Source organism: Dama dama, chromosome 5 (assembly GCF_033118175.1).
Source record: "Dama dama isolate Ldn47 chromosome 5, ASM3311817v1, whole genome shotgun sequence".
NCBI classification, from domain to species: domain Eukaryota; kingdom Metazoa; phylum Chordata; class Mammalia; order Artiodactyla; family Cervidae; genus Dama; species Dama dama.
Genome location: NC_083685.1, coordinates 17,502,085 through 17,521,296, shown reverse-complemented (window position 1 = coordinate 17,521,296; position 19,212 = coordinate 17,502,085). Strand labels below are relative to the sequence as shown.

Below are 19,212 nucleotides of genomic sequence, written 5' to 3'. Positions count from 1 at the left end.
CTCTGCAGCTTGCTATGGGCAGTAGATTTGATTCCCTGAACTGCAGTTTCTTCATCTGTAGTTCATAAGCAGCAGTTTTGTTTAGGGTGGCTGTGTGGATCCCACAGCATAATACATGCAAAGCACTTTACAGAGTGCCTGGTAGGTAGGTAAGTATTCAATACACTGTGATTATTTTCAGAGATTGCTCCCCTCCAGTGTGGCTACGGGGATAAATAAGTTGGCCAGGCTCACACTGGGCCTTTCTACTATTTAAGGACTTGTGAGCTTCTTTAACACAATGGACTTCATTCAGACTTCACAGACGCCCTGGCATGTGCTTTCCAGCAGCTTTTCTGATGAGTTTTCATAATTTTGTTCTGCAAGAGACCTAGAGTGTTGAAAATCCTTTTTCTCAAGAGCATGGTTCATGTTTTTGTTTTCTAAAGCTATAAGACAAAAAAAATTTTTTTCGATGGGGGTAAAGATAGTGTAACCACTCCTATGATCTGTGTCATCACTGGGGGCTGTTCCTGACCTCCCCAATGTTATAGGAATATATATATGTGTGTGTATATATATATATATATAGCTCTGCTGAGGCATGTATGACATTCAAAAAGTTTTTCATCCATTTTCTTTCTTTTCTTAAAAAATATAATGTTATTTATTTATTTTTGGCTGTGCTGGGTCTTTTTTGCCATGTGGGCTTTTCTCTAGTTATGACTGGGGCGGGGGTTGCTCCTTGAGGTATGGGGAGCAGGTGGTGGTGCTGCTGCTGGTTCTCATTGCGACAGCTTCTGTTGTTGCAGAGCATGGGTGCCAGGGCTGTGGCACAGGGCTTAGTTTCTTTGGGGCACGTGGGATCATCCCAGATCAGGGATTGAACCCATGTCTCTGGCATTGACAAGTGGATTCTATACCACTGAGCCACCAAGGAAGCCCCATTTTCTACCCCCCCCCCATTTTCTTTTAATTAAAAAAATTGAGGGGGACTTCCCTGGTGGTCCAGTGGCTAAGATTCCACCCTCCCAATGCAGGGGGCCCGGGTTGGATTTCTGCTCATGGAACCAGATCACACATTGCCACAAAGAGTTCATATGACACAACTGAAAAAAAAAAAAAAGATCCTGGGTGCTGCAGCTAAGACCTGGTGCAGCCAAAGAAATAAAAATAAATATTTTTAAAAATTCAACATTTTTTTATTGTGAAAAAACATAAGATTTACCATCCTAGCAATTTTTAACTACAGAGTTCAATTAGTGTTAAGTATATTCGCATTGTGATGAAACTCATCTCCAGAACTTTTTCATCTTGCAAAACAGAACAAAGGGAAGGCCAGGGATCTCATCCAATTTAAACCTCAAGAGTTGTTTTTCACTTCCCCACATGTAATCACCTATGGAAAGAGGTGTCTATTCATCAGACGTGGCCCAGGGCCCCTGCGTTTGCTCCCCTTTCTCCTCTTCTCTCAGCGGCTACAGCTGTGCTCCTTTCCTGCCAGGTCGGCTGTTGATTAGAAACACTTGGCTTCTCCATGGCCCATAGTGGACATTTTCTTTAGAAGGAGTGGTCTTTGTCTTTTTTTTTTTTTGCTCATTCAAGTTATAAGGAGATGGGGAAGGGTAAGTAGAGAGGTCCAGTTTTTTCAGGACATTTATTTACTTGAAAGAGCAGTTCTCCAACCTTGAACAGTGGGAATTTGGAGGAGAGGGAGGGGCCCTCAGGTTTGTCCTTGATCTTGGAGAGCAAGGGTCAATTCAGGAGTGAGTGAGGGATTTAGTTCTATTCTTAGGACAGACCAGAGGGTATTGGTTACCGGCCTCTATGGCTGTTTTAGACCTACTCACAGGAGATCAAGCCCTGGGGACAATGTCAGAGGACTTCCAAGGGTTGCTGGATCAGAGGTAGCCTGACACTGAGACAGCTTTTCAGGGTTCTCCTGAACCCTCAGCTGCTGCTCACCAGTTCTGGACTGGATACAGTTTGAGGCAAGGCTGTCAGGATAGAGGAGGCTCTTTGCATGAAAGGAACTGTGTTGGGACTTCCCTGGAAGTCCAGTGGTTAAGACTTTGCCTTGCAATGTAGGGGGTATGACTTCCATCCCTGGTCAGGGAGCTAAGATCCAACATGCCTCTTGGCTCAGAAACCAGAACATAAGATAGAAGCAATGTTGTAACAAATTCAATGAAGACTTAAAAAATGGTTCACATCAAAAAAAGTCTTTTTAAAAAGTTCTTTTAAAAAGAAAGAAAGGAACCATGTTTCTGCCACTGAGGATCTCTTTGGTGTCAGCCCTTCTGTGGGGTTTATCTGTCTAGGTTGAGTATAGCTGTTTGTTTTTCACTTCTGAAATATGGACATTAAAGTCTTGTTTCTTTTATAACAGTAAACATTGCTTTCTTTTTGAAAAAACCGTAAAATACTTTCCCTAAATCTGAAATGTGCAGCTTTTCTTTTGTCCTGTGCAGCCACAATACCTAGTTTTGGAACACCTTCCAGTTTCACTAAGTTTCCCAGCTACTGTTAAGATGGGTAAGATGGAAAAAAAAAAAAAAAAAAAAAGATGGGTAAGATGGCTATCAGTGTTTTCAGTTTCCTGACGATGAACCTGCAGTCCCTCATGGCCTCGCTGCTGGTACAAGGTCACTCACCATGTCTGAACCAGAACTTTGGTTTTCTGAGTCTTCCCTCAGGTTGCATCCCAGTATTTCCAAATCATTCCAGTTAAAAAAGCAACATCATTTTATATCATGACACTCTTAAGTTATTTATTATAACAAACCTCCACTGTCTTTTTTCTGCTCTTCTTTTCAAAAAAACATACCAGGGTATACACGGGAACACCAATTTTAGGGACATTTATCTCTCCTTCCTGCCCCTCCCTCAGGTAGTAGAATCCTGCCTGGAAGGTGTCTGCAAGCCAGACCCCAGGATGTATAAGCTGTGCTTGGAGCGGCTTAGCGGGCAGCCTTCTGAGTCCATCTTTCTTGATGATCTTGGACCAAATCTAAAAGCAGCTGCCAGCCTTGGTATTCACACCATTAAGGTAATGGTCACTGTTTTTTGAACCCCTTTGTGCTTCAGGCACTAGTGTAAGCATGCTTCAGACAATAGTGTAAGTATTTCTTTTTAAAAATTTTTTATTTATTTTATTTTTGGCTGTGCTGAGTCTTTGTTGCTGTATGTGGGCTTTCTCTAGTTGCAGCGAGAAGGGCTAATCTTCATTGCCACGCAGGGCTTCTGATTGCTGTGACTTCTCCTGCTGTGGAGCATGGGGTCTAGGCACGCAGGCTTTGGTAGCTACAGCATATGGGCTCAGTAGTTGTGGCTCCCCGGCTCTAGAACACAAGCTCAGTAGTTGTGCCACACCAGCTTAGTTGCTCTAAGGCATGTGGAATCCTCCCTGACCAGGGATCGAACCTGTGTCCCCTGTATTGGCAGGCAGATTCTTATCCATCGTACCACCAGGGAGGTCCTAATGTAAGCATTTCTGTGCAGTCCTCTTACACTCAAGAGTCAGAGTTGCTTCTGGTAGTTTTTGCCCTTGCTGCCACAGTCTTTTTACCTTTTAATTATGAAATTTAGGTGATTAGTCACTTGTATTTTCAATAAGAAGGTAAGACACACATATACTAAGAAGGCAGTCAAGAAAAAGTCACACAGGGAGGTGAATGGCAGACTTAAGATGGTTCAGATGACAGGCTGAACTGGTAATGATGTTTTGGGTGGGGACCCAGAAGCTACCAGCACCTGGACCACCCCAGTGCTTTGAAGCAGGAGAAACCGTGTGAGAAGGGGTCTCCATCCAGCTTTCTACATTTGGGTTTTCATTATTAACTTGATCATAGGGACAGAGTGGACTCTACAGTACAATATTCTGTCCTCCTGGCAAAAGGGAGTATCATGGACATTTAACCATCACTCTTCCCAGCAGATAGGAAAGATTAACGTGGTTAAGTAGTAAATGGAAGGAGGAAACTCATTCTGAGGCTTTGTCATCAGCTGACTTTCTGGCTCCCAGGTCTTTGCTCAGGCTATTTAAAAATATTTCTCTCTAAAAAAGTACCCTCTTAGAGAAAAGGCAGGAGGAGCGGTTAGGGTTGTCTGGGGATCCAAGCTCAATATTTTCTTTGAAACCAGGTTCATGACCCAGAGACTGCAGTAAAGGAATTGGAAACTCTTTTGGGATTTCCATTGAGAATGGCTGTTCCAAACATTCGCCTTGTGAGAAAGACGATGGAAATTCCCAAAGACTCCTTGCAGAAATACCTCAAAGACTTACTGGGGACCCAACCCACAGGTAGTTAAGTCTCTGCATTTTGGTAGAGGCTAGGCTTTCAGCCTGGCTCTCACTTTCTATCCTAGTGGAATATGCTGGAGATAAAGATGCCATGTGGTGAAGAAAATAGCCCTTGGGCCCTGCAGACCTGGGTGCTGCTCTGTTTTGCTTGGGAGGAAGCACCGACCTCCTTTGCTATGGGTCCCCAGAGCATACGTGGCCCTTGTTCCATGTGAGACTGTGGCATGGCAGCAGTCAGCTGCAAACAGCTGTCCTGGGAGAGAAGAACTTGCAGTATGTGCCTGGGGTGTTTGGGTCTTTCTGATATTTTTGAGATGACAGCCTGTTTTGTGAAGGTGACTCAAAAGTTGCAGGAGTTTAAAATGAGAAAATGTGTCTCCATCTCTTCATAGGTTGCTCTCTCATTTTTCACATTCCACCTTCAGAAAAACAGGTCATTCATGAGCTTTTGAAGAAACTTCTACCTGGGCATAAAATTTGGCCTCCCCTGTTTGATCCTTGAAAGTTCTCTTTCTTTGCATGTAGCTTCATGTGAGGAGGTTTTCTAGTGATCGGATTGTTCCTAGAGCCTCTACAGAGCTGAGGGACCATTTTGAATCAGACCAGAGTTTGGGTAGACTCTGCGAGTTGGTGATGAACAGGTGTACTGGCATGTTGCAGTCCATGGGGTCTCAAAGAGTTGGACAAAACTGAGCAACTGAACTGAACTGAATTGAGCCAATTCAGACAAACTCCCATCTCTTGCTCCTTTGACCAAGTGAAACAAATCTGTGTGTAGAGTTCAAATCATTGTAAGACTAGGGTCAATTAAGCTGTTTCTGCAAGGGAGCCGCAGAGTTTAATCTTTGTGGCGGGAAATCACATCTCCCCAAAGCTGCTTTGGTTTGAGCTGTAGCCTCTGCATAGCTCCTTTCAGCTGTCAGACCTGTGTCAGGTGTGGTGTAGCCAAGTATGGGGTGAGGGACACACAAGGGCATTTTTCATCCTTGGCTTAAATTATTCCAGTTAGCAAGATGGGTTGCCATGACTGTGCTTGTGGTTGATAAACAGAACTATAAAGCTTTTCTTTACGGTGCAGGAGTTGGCAAGACGGACAAAATTGGATACCTGTGAAAGTGAAAATTGTTGTGGTGTAAATCCAGTGGCCTTTGCCACACTGCAGTGTGACATCCTGGACCAAAGCTGGGGTGGGGGGGTATGCCTGGGATGCAGTCATGTCTGGTACCCGGGGAGGAGATGCTTTCCTAACAGTGCATTCCAAATCAGGATGCTCTGTATCCATGTACAGTACTTCTTAGAAAGAAAGAATCTCTGTCCACATCTGTCCTCCAGAGCTGGTTTGAGTTTTCCTTTCTTTCAAACTTACAGGCCCATTGGAACTCCTTCAGTTTGATCACGGGCAGTCAAATCCCACCTACTATGTCAAGCTGGCTACTCATCAGCTGATTCTGAGGAAGAAACCCCTGGGGACACTCCTTCCATCTGCACATGCAGTAGAGAGGGAGTTCAGGTAAATTCTCAGGGTGTGTGTGGGGTGGGGCGTGCTCGCCATCTCCAGCCTCCACAGCCCCACCCCTGGGCTGGCAAGTCAGTGCCCCATCAAAGTGCCTTGAGACATTTAAAATTACAAGTACAACTTTCCAAAATTATTTTAGATAAGAACATGTCACCTAATTATATTCAGGAGATTGTTTTTTCTCTTTTCTCTGTCTAAACCACTAGGAGGCTAGAAATTTTTGGAATTCTGTTAGTGGGGCTTTAGCCCAAAGAAGCATGGCCTTTAATTGACAGTTATTGAAACTGGAGGATTCATTATATGAATACCTCTACTTTTTTTAAAAAAACTGAAGTATAGTTGATTTACTTGTGTTAATTTTTGGTGTACAGCAAAGTGATTCAGTTATTCAGTGTATATACACACACACATAAGTATTTTTTATGCAGTTTATTTACTTATTTTATTATTTTTGGCTGTACTGGGTCTTCGTTGTAGTGCACAGGCTCTTCGTTGCAGTGGCTTCTTCTGTTGCAGAGCATGAGCTCTATCTAGGGCACGTGAGCTTCAGTAGTTCTGGGGTGTGGGTCTAATTACTCCGAGGCATGTGAGATCTTAGTTCTTGGACCAGGGATGGAACCCCTGTCCCCTGAGTTGGCAGGCAGAGTCCTAACCACTGGACCACTAAGCAAGTCCCTAAAGAATGTCTCTTATAAACAGTACCTATTAGGTCTTGTGTTTCTATCTGGTAGGACAATTTTCATCTTTTAATCAGAATGTTTACTTTATTAAATTTAATGTAATTATTGGTATGTTTGACTTAGGTCTGTAAATGAACCATTTTTTGTTTGTCTCATCTGTTTTTTCAATTGAATTTTTTAAACAGTTCCATTTTAATTTATGCATTTATTAATTTTTAAATCAGAAAATAATTTCAAGAAAATTTCATCACTTCAGTCAGAAGTTCATACATTTTTCTTGGCAGGATGATAGAAGCCCTTGTAAATGCTGGAGCCCATGTGCCCAAAGTTCGTCACCTCTGTGAAGATTCAAGGTAATGTCCAGATTTACTTTTTATGTTGTATACTCAAGGTACAGAAGAGAAAAGCCCACATAATAACTCTAATTTCAGTTTTCTAGAGTAAAGGAAAATAAAATTTTGGTAGAAGAGGAAGGAGATTTTATAGGAACCTCCCGTTTGGTAGAAAACATTTTTTTTTTTAAACATTCTAGAAATATATTTCCATCAAGTTGCATGTTATTTGTTTTTCTTAGTTTTTTTTATTGTGGCTTTCTAAGCATCTAAAGTTGCTTTGTAATATGCTTTTTAAAATAATTTTATTGATTTTTGGCTGCACAGGGTCTTCACTGCTGCACTCAGTCTTTAGTTGTGGAGAGCAGGAGCTCTCTAGTCTCTAGTTGTGGTACACAGGCTTCTCATTGCGATGGCTTCTCTTGTTGTGGACCACAGGGTTTAGGGAGCAGGCTTCAGTAGTTGGGTCTCTCAGGCCCCAGAACATGTGAGCTTCAGTAGTTATGGCACACGGGCTTGGTTGCTCCATGGCATGTGGCATCTTCTAGGACTAGGGATCGAACCCATGTCCCCTTCATTGGCAGGCAGATTCTTAACCACTGCACCATCAGGGAAGTCCTTGTAATATGCTTTTTAAGTCTGTGTCTTTTTTCTCAATTTTTAAATTATGAAAAATGTGAAAGTTACAGAGTAGTTGAAAGAAGAAAAAAATAGCATAATAAGCACCCACTTACACTTCAGCTAGATGGAAACATTGTTAACATTTTGCCATATTTGCTTTCTATTTATGTGTATGTATGTATGTAAGTGTATTTTATATATATAAAATATTATAGAAATAGTAATAATTACATAATAACAAAATAATTTTATAAAGTAATGTTGTCTTATAACACGTAATAAATTTTGTTAAATAATTATAAAGGATTACTTTGTAAAATATATATATGTATGCATATATATACATATATATTTTTATTTTTGTTTTTATATATTTAATTTTTTTGCTGTGTTATGTGGCATGTGGGATCTTAGTTCCCTGACCAGGGATCAGACCTGTGCCTCCTGCATTAGGAGTGTGGACTTTTAATCACTGGACCATCAAGGAGGTCCCAATAAGTATCTTTTTAATAAATTTATATAAGTAAGATTGAACCTTTATAAGTAAGATGCAGGCAGCATACATCTCCTAAAAATAAAGGTATTTTCTTTCATAGCAGTATTACATTTAAGATAATTAAAAAGAATTGTATAACCTAATATCTTGTCCATGTTCAAGTCAGGATAAACAGTCCTAATGGTAGAATTTTCAAAACAACTTTTTAGAGTACTAAGCTGATTTCTAGGAATGATGAAGAGATGGATTAACGACATTTTGGTGTGACACCTTGATATTAGAGTGGTATGTATGCCATTCAAACCACTGGATAATGATGAAATTATATCTAACGGGAAGGGATACTTATAGGAACTTCACTGGAGCCAGACACATTCCAGATACTCCATATATAAATTTTCTCCCTTAATTCTTATAACTGCCCCTTGAAGATTAAGAAAAACAAGCTCAGAGAGGTTTACTATGTTCCTCAGGATCACACTGCTAGGAAAGGCAGAGGTGGGACTTAAGCCTGGTTCTGTGTGACTCTGACCCCCTCTCAACAGCTGCTTTCCTATATTATCACACTTAATCCCATTCTGATGCCTTCTACAAGTGGACCAAAGAGAAGAGAGGCATGCTGGCAAGGGAGTGTAAACAGGGATGTGTGTGTGTGTGTGTGTGTGTGTGTGTGTGTGTGTGTGTGTGTATTGATTTGGAGAGGGAGTACTTCTAACCTCTGCTTATATGCAGAGGAAAAAGGAAGTTTCCAGTACTCCCACCCAGCACTGAGAACTTACACACAGGACAGAACAGTGCCCTAACTAACAGCCTGCCACATCACAGGCCACTGAAATACCCTGTTTGTGTCCCTCCCAGCATTGTCGGCAACCCCTTCTATCTGATGGAATACTGCCCAGGCCTCATCCACAAAGACCCCTCTTCACCAGGCTTGGAGCCCAGCCAGAGATGGGCCATCTACACTGCCATGAACAGAGTCTTGTGTAAGATTCACAATGTGGACCTCAAGGCTGCAGGCCTGGAAGACTATGGGAAACACGGTGAGCACGGGGCCCCTTGTCTTCTGTGCTGATGTTTCCTCACTGGTCCTCTGCTTTCTGGATTTGGATGGTATCAAGGTATTAACGCATCAACCTTTGCTAATTGTGAGGTGGTCTTGTTAGTTTCTTACTTGGAAAGCCTGTTTCATTTTGTGGAGGTGTTGCTTACCTAGACATTTTGTCCAGGGATAAATACCTTCATGAACTACAGAATCTCTCCTCCCTGAAATTTTTATCTCACTGTATCATTTAAACCTTTCTTTTTTCTGATTGCCCAAAGGTAGTTAAGATACCTACTTTCTTCTCTGTTTTCTGCCCTTTCCCATAAATATTCTTTTTAACAGGGATAGATTTTTAAAACTTCATTGTGCCAAATATTTGTTTATATAATTTGCTTCTACTTTTTTCTTTTCTTTTTTTTGTATCTCAATTTGAGTTCCTGCTCATTCTTGTGAGCATTTGTTATCATCAGGTTTTTTGTTTTCTTTTTTAAAAAATCAGATTTATTGAAGTGTAGCATTTTATGAATTTTGACAAATGGGCACGATTTGTAGGTTTGTTTATTTTTGGCTGCTTCGAGTAGCATAGAGAATCTTAGTTCGCTGACCAGGGATTGAACCCATATTCCCTGCAGTGGAAGTCTGGAGTCCTAACCACTGAACTGCAAGGAAATCCCCCACAAATACACATAGTTTATAATCAACACACAATTGTCCCTGTGCTTTTGCATGTTGAATCTTTATTGTGAGCCAAAAAATTGTACTTCTGCCCTGCAGAGTTCAAGATTATCTAACTCTTGACTAGTTTGCATTCCTGTGACTATGGGTAACTGCTCAGTCGTGTCCGACTTTTTGCAACCACATGGACTGTAGCCCTCCAGGCTCCTCTGTCCATGGGATTTTTCAGGCAAGAGTACTGGAGTGGGTTGCCATTTCCTTCTCCAGGGGATCTTCCTGACCCCAGGGATCGAACCTGTGTCCCCTGTGTCTTCTGCATTCAGGATTCTTTACCGTTGAACAACCTGGGAAGCCCATGCATTCCTAGCTGTGGTCAAAAAGAATCTATCAGCTAAGCTGTATTTTCTTCTTTCTCTACTTTTAACCAAAACACCTATGTTTTCTGTAGGATCATATCAAGGGCTGCAGTATGTGTTCAGTGTATATCAACTTCCTGACATACTTCTACCAACTTACCTAAAATTCTTTCACTCTATAGGCACATGATCTGAATCCTCAAAACTGACAATTTGAGACACTTTGCTACCACAAAGCAGGCTTGCCAACTTCCAGCTCCAGTTGAGGGGGTTCTCCACACCTTCCAAGTACATCCAGACCCATATCATCCTCCCATATTTTAACCTGTTGACCAGAGTTACAAACTTTGTCACTGATGCCTCTGTTTGGTGGTCTCAATGGAAAATATTTACAATAAAACTTTTTTATTATTTATCTGAAATTCAAATTTAACCGAGTATCCTGTATTTTATCTAGGAGCCCTAGTTACTAGTAAAATAGCCATTAGGCAAAGACAACAGATGTTGCCTATATTGATCCATTATTTCAGGATGGAAAGAGCCCTGGACAGGAAGTCAGGTGCTGATTTGTGGGGTGACCTTGGGCAAGCCCCATTATTTTGTCTTAGTTTTCTCAAGAGTAGAGGTTATGTAAAAAAGCCCTGCCCTGCCCCCCTCACAGAGCTGATGTGAAAAGCAAAGGAGCTGGCAGCTGTCCCAGTGCTGTGAATGGAGATAAAGCCTCTGTCACATGAAGCAATGGGCAGTGTGACATCCTGCAATGGAAAGAGAACAGTTTAAGGAGGGCCCTCCCACATGCTAAGTGTATCCTTTGCCTTTTAGTTTTAAAGTTCTTTTTACAGTGACCTATTAGTGTGACAAAGAGACAAAGTAGAAATAAGGTATCATTTTTTGTGACTCAGGACCAACCTCCCAGGATGTGTTTTGAGCCTGACAGCATAAAGCAGCTTCCTCAGATTTCACATTCACTGATCCAGCTAAAGGGGCATCAGATCTTCCTTTTCAAGAATCCTGCAATCTCTAGAGTTACGTCAGGAGCCCAGATGCTGGGCAGGGCATTGGCTATATATAGCTATTCTGCCATCTGTGTAAAATGAGTGTACTTAAAATTTGAATAAATATAAATGTTTGTTTGCTGAAGTGAAAAAAAATCTCTGAAAGGACACAAAAGACTGGTCATGTTGGTTGCCTTTGGGGAAATGAGCTGAGTGGCTGAGCAAAGGGGTGGGAGAGCCTTTCCTGCACCCCCCTTTGTCACTGTAATTTCAAGGCTTGTGAATGTATCATTTATTCAAGAGAACACATTTAAATTTTTTTTAGGCACACAAAATGATCTAATCAAAAGGGACTTTTGACAAAGATGCTTTAGGTCCAGTCTAGTTATCACACAGAACCTTTCCACCAAGGACCTGCAGAGAGCATAATTCCCTTTTCTCATCCCAGAGGGCAGGCTGCTTTGGGGAGGAAGGGCATTAGTGCTTGGCAGGCTTGCTCAGGACCAGCGGCCAACAGAGCAGAGACACAGGGACAGCTGCACCTGCTTCCCACAAGAAGGGAGTGTGCGCAGCACTGGGGTGGTGTGTGCATGGGGGGTGGGGGGACATCCTAAATCCACGTAGGAGGTTAACCTGAGGGGCTCCTTCAACAAAGGTTCAGCTTCTGGAGGCTTTAGTATTTGATTTCTTATGATAATTTTCAAACTTATAGAAACATTCAGTAGTGCTGTGAATAACTATATCCCGTGACTGATTTTAACAATGATTAACTTTTGCCATGTCTGTTTATCTTTCTCTTTCTGCATCTATCTATTTGCACAATTAACAAAGTGGTAGAGACCCTGACACTTGACTCCTGAGTGCTTCAGTATGCCTTTCCTAATAATAAGAACATTTCAAAGTACCATTATCACAACCAAGAAAACTCATCATTTTCCCCAATATCTAAGACCCAGTCCATATTCAGATTTCCTCATTATCCTCCATATATCTTTTATAAGTGAGGTGGTTTGTTTTTGGTTTGTTTTTCAAGTCAGGATCTGATCAAGGAACCAAGAACAGTACCCCCCCCCCTTTTTTTTAATGAATTTTTAAAGGGACCAAGTCAGTTGTCTTATGATTTGTCTTGATTATTACCTTATGGTTTCATTTACTACTTTGGACTTCTTGTAATTCCCAAAATTGAACTCTAGTAGTTCTAAAGGCTTGATTTTATTTTGAGTTAAAACCTTTCATAGGGACTTCCCTGGTGGTCCACTGTCCAAGACTCCACTTTCCCAGTGAAAGGGGTCCTTGTTCCATCACTGGTCAGGAAACTAGATCCCATGTATGACAACTGAGAGTTCACATGCGATAACTACAAATCCCACGTTCCATGATAAAAGATCCACCCTGCCACACCGAAGATGGAAAATCCTCTGTGCCACAACTAAGACCTGGGACAGTCAGATAAATAAATATATATTTTTTAAAGATTAAAAGAAAAGAAAACATATCATGTCTAGAGTGAGTTATGTGATGATGATAAATGTGTTGATCTAGACAAAATGGTGCCCAGAAACTAGCCATTAATCCAATCCCCTGTGACACTGTTAATCAACATCATGGCAGGCTCCCTTCAGCCCAATATGACAGCAGAAGTGCTTTGGGGAATTCCTGATTAATTTAGTTTATTTAGGAAAAGAAGAGATAAAGAGCAGGAAGCAGGCCAACTGAGTCTAACTTCTGGCTCCCAGCCCATGGAATGTAAGCTTAGACCCATCTCCTCCCTATGACCCGGATCCTTGTCTGTAAAGTGGGGATTAAAATACTCGTGTGTAGCTCCAGGAATTCAGTGAGCTATAATAACGCATGTCAGGCACTTAGCACCAAGTCTGGTACATGTCAAGTGCTCAGCAGTGGTAGTAGCTGCTGATGGAACAACAATACTGTTACATGTTAGTACTATTAAGGGTTGTTGGCGGGGTGGGGGGCGGGGTCTCACTGGTTTTCTTTGCCTCTGCTTAGGGCAAGCAAGCTCGGCGACTGTGAAACAAACTGGAAAGCTGACTGAATTCATGTGTAACCTGGCATGGGATTTTCCAGTCAAAGAGGGGTTCCAGGTTTTCAAGGAGATGCTGGCTACCAAACCATTAATGGGGTCCCACCACTCATGGTCCAGGCCACAGTCCCTGCTGAGGACCCCAGGCACAAGGAGTTATGTCACTTCCACAGACTCTTCTCTAGCTCATTCCTCAAAGGGAGCTCTGATCTTCTCTCCAGAAGGCCTTTCCCCCCGAGTCAGGGAGCTGTATCAGCGGCTGAAGGAGTTTATGGAGCGACACGTGTACCCCGTTGAGCCGGAGCTGCAGCGTCACCAGGCCTCGGCCGAGAGGTGGACCCCCTCCCCGCTGGTCGAAGATCTCAAGGTAAAGCAGCCTTTTGTTAGCACAGCCCAACCTCAGCTCATCCACTGTCCATATCTGTTCCTTCTTAGGCAGTGAAGAGATGGGAGAGTTGAGTTCAGTGGTCTCTGCTTTCCACCACCACTAGAAAGAGCCAGCCCTAGATCACTCAGTTTCACTTCATTGCTCTTTCTGTGTGATGTCTCAGCCTGATACTACTCAGCCCAGGCAGAGGAATGCCAAGTCTGTGGCTTATAACCCTGAGGAGCATGGACTCATTTTATGCATGTCTGAATCATGTAAATTTGAGACTTAAGTGATATAAATTTCATCAATTAAATGACACTCTCTACAAAGAATCCATAACATCAAACCTAAATCAACTATAAACTATGTTTATGCTCCTGACATACAGTGACATCATTTTAGTGGATAATGGAAATACCTGCTGTTCTTTTTCAGGATTGGTCTTGCCTTGTGTTAGTTCTTAAGTTATCTGAGGTCTTTAGGAGCACATATTCTGCCTATGATGCAACCATCACCTACATTAAAAAGAAACGGCATTGAATTTTGTTCATAGTTATAAACCTACTGCAAGGTAACCAGAGCTCAAACATGGCAAGAGTAGAAAGAGTTCATGACCTAGAAAGAATTCTCTAAAATTCTCGAGCCTCTGAAATAATGACTGTCAACAATTTGATTTATAGGCTCCCAGCTCCTTTCTTCTGGTACCTAATAATACATATTATTATCATTCCTGTTGTAATGAAAATGTTTTATGCATTTGAATCTTCCAGTTGTTTCATGTTATTTAATGATGTATCCCATGTCAGTGCCTGGAGATGAACCCAGGCACTGGGACCACATTGGGGGTGCACCATAATTTATCCACCCTGCCCCTGCCTGAGTGACACTGTGGGGATCTCAGTCTAGGTCACTCCGGGTCACTGAAGCAGCAGAGTGAGCAGCTGGTTGCTCACATGGACAGGGAGGCTGAAGAGCCAGCTGAAGGAGACAGTAGAAGCCAAGGGAAGGCCGGCTCTCGGGAGCCTGGCCATGACTATCACTAGGGCAGTGGCCGGATGCACTCTCAGGACTCCAAGATTGAGTTGGGAATTTTCAGCCAGTCATGTGTAGGTCCTGTGCTCACATCTTCATGCCACTGAAATGTCTACAGTGGGGTTTGGATCCTGTGCAAGCAAAGGGTATCGAATGCTGTTACATACTTCTGTGTTCACTTCCTGTTTCTACAGTGTCAGTTTTTAAAAAAATATTTGTTGCTCTGGGTCTTCTTTATGGTGCACAGACTGTCTCTAGTTGTGGTGCACATTGACTTTTTTTTGCTTTTGTTGTAGCACATAGTCTCAGTAGTTGTGGCCCATGGTCTCTAGAGTACACAGACCTTAGAGTGCTGAGGCTTCTCTAGTTGCAGCCTGCCAGCTTTGTTGCCCCACAGCACATGGGATCTTAGTTCCCCCACCAGGGATTGAACCTGTGTCCCCTGCATGCGAAGGCAGATTCTTAACCACTGGTACCAGGGAAGTCCCAGCATGAATTCTTTGAAGTAAAAATTCTAGTCCAAGGATAAGAACATTTTTAGTTGTTGTTTGTTTGGGTTTGTTTGAACTGCACTACGTGACTTTTGGGAGCTTAGTTCCCTGAATAGGGATCAAACCTGGGCCCCTGCAGTGTGAGCGAGTCCTAACCACTGGACTGCCAGGGAATTCCTGAATGAGACCATTTTAAGTTTTGACAGATACTGCCAAATGTATATCAGAAAGGTGCTTGCCATTCTATGCTCCCATTGTTACCTTGTGAAATGTCCTATCCCCCACCTGCTGACCTGCACACTTAACCCTCACCCATTAGATGTACCCGTCTCATGCACGGATGTGTTGGAAAAGCATACAGTCATGCTGTGAACACTTCTAGACTCGAAAATGAATGCATATGAAAAATCTGCTTTAGAGAACATTCTGCATGTGGTCATACCTGAATGGGAATCATGACAACTAAGATTTTAGGGGAGAGTGGTGAAATTATGGCTCATGGCTTTTATTCAGTGTCATTACTTCCAATAAATAAGAATGTTTGGCATTTACACTGCATCTCACAAATCCTGTGAGGTAAGCATCATGAACCTTGATTTAAAGATAAGGAATCAAGTTTGCCAGGGACACAGCTAGAAAAAATAGCACTTGGACTCAATCCAGATCTTCTGGGCTCAAATCTATGTGTTTTTCCCTCCCATAAGATGATTCTATTCATTTCCTTATTCTTCCTCTTCTCAGAACTCCCTTGCTTCCCTTCCTATTCTCCCTTCCTTTCCTGCTTCATTTGTTCCAATTAATCTGTCCTTCTTCTCCTTGGTCACTGCAGCTCAGCTAATTAGCTTAACACAGCCATGAAACAAGTGTATGTGCTGATTCTAGTAGTATGTGTCCTAGAGAGCAGTCCCAATGTGATAGGAAAGTCAGCCAGGTGGTGCCCTCCCAGTGGGAAAAATTTCCATCATCATTAATATTTAGTGCAGCCCCAGCTTCTGAGTCTGGCACACTATATTCTGTCGCTACCTGGACCCGGAAGAGTGAAATGTTTTCGAGAGGGAAAATGGCTGGCACGCACTCACTGTACAGCTGGACTACAGAGTGTCTGTCCTGCTGCCGTTCTTTGCGCTGCCTTGGTTCCTGTCCATTTCTGAGCCTCCGTCTCTAATTTGAGCTCCTGATAACCTTCCCACTTGGATGCTTTTCCCAGTCAGTCAGTCACCTCCATTCCTACTCTTGCTCAGTAGCTGTGACTGGTAGGGTGAGTGGTGACCGTCCCAATTCAGCAGATGAGGAAACTGCCAGGGGGAGCTCACCATCTTGCCCAAGGTCTCCCAACAGGTGTGGTGGGGCAGGGCCTGAACCAGGCAGTCTGATTCAGGGCCTGGGTTCCTGACCCCCAGGCTAGGCTTCCTGGTTTCCCTGTCAGGAGCTACATTCAGAAACCCAGGGTTACTTCCCCAGGAACAAAGTGCCTCATGAAGAAAGCTGGATCAGGGGATCTCCTTGGGCACCTCATCAGAGCAGCTGAGGCTGCTCCCAGATGTCCTGGCCGGTTCCCTGCAGGCACACTGAAGGACCCTTCTTTCTCTGTGTTATGGGGTGAATTTTATGCTGCAGCGTGATGACAGTAATGATGCTAACAGTGAGGGGGTGAGGTAGGTGGGGCATCTGGGATACAGACACAAGGAAGTGAACTGATTGCCACCATCCCTGTTAGGAATGGGCCTAACAGACTCTTCTCTTATGAGTCCCCAGACTCTTCTGTTCTCCTCTCACAGATCTGAGAGGTTGTATCCAGCCTGGTGGTTTGGACTTACTCGTTATTTTCCATGGGCCAAGATAGCATGACAACCACCCTATGTGGATCCCTGATTTCTTTTTGCTGTGACAGGAGAAAGCCAAGGCCGAAGGACTTTGGAACCTTTTCCTACCCCTGGAAACTGATCCTGAGAAGAAATATGGAGCAGGGCTGACCAATGTGGAGTATGCACATTTGTGTGAGGTCATGGGCACGTCTCTGTATGCTCCTGAGGTACCTTCTTTACCGTCTTCCTCAGCCTGGGAGGAAATCCGTGTCCTCCAGAGAGTTCAGCCATCTTCCTGGGCTGATGGGGTTCCTTGTAGCAGCACTGGACTCAGGACCTCTGACACAAACTCAGACTCCTTATGAGTGAAGACACTGCAGGCAGGTGGCTGGAGCCAGAGCAGGAAAGGAGCAGGGAGTGGGCATCTTCTCGAGTGAGCACAGCTTGGCTGGCTTCTGTGGAGCCTCAGTCCACCAGTTCTAGTCTCCTCCTTCTCTCCCAACAAGCTCTGTGGTTGAGCTTAGGTACTCTGAGCTGCTGTACTCACAATGTCCTGGGTCTCTGCATCCTTGGGGAGAGGAAGGACTTTCATAAGGGTGTCAGAGGGCGTGTATCTTGGAAGGAGCCCTGGTTCATGCTTCTGGGGAATTTGAAGTTTTGAATATGATAAGGGAGTCACCTTTGTGTTTTTTCTCCTTTCCAGATCTTTAACTGTTCTGCTCCAGACACGGGGAACATGGAGCTTCTGGTTCGATATGGCACTGAGGAACAGAAGGCCCGCTGGTTGATTCCATTGCTGGAGGGAAAGGCTCGCTCCTGTTTCGCTATGACTGAGCCCCAGGTACCTACCTTGGGTCACCCACAGGCGCTCCTCATCAGGCCAGACTCTCACCCAGCCCCATTGGGCTCTGCCATCAGGGACCTCGGGACCCTTGCCAGCTCTAATCAGAATGTGCTCTCACTCAGGTCGCCTCCTCCGATGCCACCAACATCGAGTCTTCCATCCGAGAGGAAGATGGCTTCTATGTCATCAATGGTCACAAGTGGTGGATCACAGGTATTTGGCCTGAAATTCATTTTTCAATCACATTTATGTGGGTCTGCCCTGATAAGATGTCTTCTCTGCCCTGCTGTTGTGTGAGAGACTGGGAGGGACTAGCCTCATTTCCAGTTAACACAAAGGAGATTCTGTCTCTGTTCCCAGAAGAGGCAGCAAACCCTGAGAGAACCAAAGGTTCTACATGGACTCCAGGTGACCCCACAAGTGACAGTTTCAGGAATCTCTCAACTCCCCACTCTTCATTCTGCCGTGGGCGTCTCCCTTTAGACAGGCCGGAGGTCACTTCCTCAATGGTGTCCCCCTCTAGTGAGGTCAGCTGTGCTATAGCAGAAGGGCTGGTGATAATCCTATTATTCACTAGGCTTTAACTCTCTAGGGTCCCCGGTACATGCTGTGGGGACCTCCCCTCACTGAGTCTCCACCCCTCCCCAGAAGGTCTGTGGTATTATCCCCAGTTTACAGAGAAGGAAACTAGGATGGAGAAATGACTTGAGTCACTGCCCAAGGTACTAGCCCCCCAACTGGCAAGTAGGGAACCACCCAGAGTTCAAGGCTGGCCTGACTCTGAAGCCTGTGCCCAAAGCCAGCATGTTTCCACCTCCTGTGGGAACAAAGCAGAACAGGCTGCCACTGATAAAGTAGCAGTTTTCAGCCTCTTTTCTCCAAATTATATTTTCATACTGACGTTGTGCTTTAAAAAAACAAAACTGTTCTTAGGATGTTGGATTCCTTCCTCACTGGGACAGAAACCAGTTGCTCTTATTGCTGGTCAAAGGGCTGCATGTCCTCATGTGATCACGTGACATCTTAAAGGGCCCCATCTTCTCGCTGACTTCAGCGTCTCTGGGCCAGGACTGAGTGTTTAAGGAGAGCTGATGGCCCTGGTGTCAGATGATGGGGGTCTGTCTCTCTCCTTTCCTGGCAGGTATCCTGGATCCTCGCTGCCAGCTCTGCGTGTTTATGGGAAAAACAGACCCACAAGCCCCACGCCACCAGCAGCAGTCCATGTTCTTGGTTCCCATGGATACCCCAGGGATAAAAATCATCCGGCCTCTGACGGTGTATGGGCTGGAGGACGCACCAGGTTTGTCCCTTGCTAGCAGCTCGCTTCTCTGTGTGGGTCTGGATCTAGGGAAAAGGCTTTGGACAGCAGATGCTCCAGTGCAGAAGTAACACCTGTAAGAGTCTGAGGACATTTGGAAGGCCACGTGCTCCTGCATTTCAGTTCCATCCATGAATATCAACCACGCAGGCAAGCTTCAGACAGGCATTCATCTGTTTTTTGTTTTTTCTCTTCTAATCATAGAAGACAAGCAGGACTCTGGGAGGTAAGGAGGCCACAGAAGATGGAGCAGGAGGCAGACCCTCCAGACCTTTTCTTGTAGACCACAGCATGGACAGCCCTATCTCCTGGCCTG

The 19,212-nt window shown here is 43.9% G+C and overlaps 1 protein-coding gene and 1 long non-coding RNA gene across 3 annotated transcripts in view; one reads left to right on the top strand and one right to left on the bottom strand.

Moving 5' to 3' along the window:
* LOC133056527 (uncharacterized) overlaps nt 1-19,212 on the bottom strand; it is a 46,936-nt gene that overhangs the window by 11,395 nt on the left and 16,329 nt on the right. The window lies entirely within an intron of this gene.
* Nucleotides 1-19,212, top strand: part of LOC133056526 (acyl-CoA dehydrogenase family member 10-like) — a 37,077-nt gene that overhangs the window by 13,365 nt on the left and 4,500 nt on the right. Inside the window, exons 5-14 of the mRNA XM_061141916.1 lie at nt 2,870-3,028; nt 4,123-4,282; nt 5,651-5,792; nt 6,763-6,831; nt 8,786-8,967; nt 13,003-13,403; nt 16,821-16,961; nt 17,438-17,575; nt 17,701-17,791; nt 18,720-18,878. Of these exons, the coding sequence (XP_060997899.1) occupies nt 2,870-3,028; nt 4,123-4,282; nt 5,651-5,792; nt 6,763-6,831; nt 8,786-8,967; nt 13,003-13,403; nt 16,821-16,961; nt 17,438-17,575; nt 17,701-17,791; nt 18,720-18,878 (1,642 nt within the window). The remainder of the gene's footprint in view (nt 1-2,869; nt 3,029-4,122; nt 4,283-5,650; nt 5,793-6,762; nt 6,832-8,785; nt 8,968-13,002; nt 13,404-16,820; nt 16,962-17,437; nt 17,576-17,700; nt 17,792-18,719; nt 18,879-19,212) is intronic.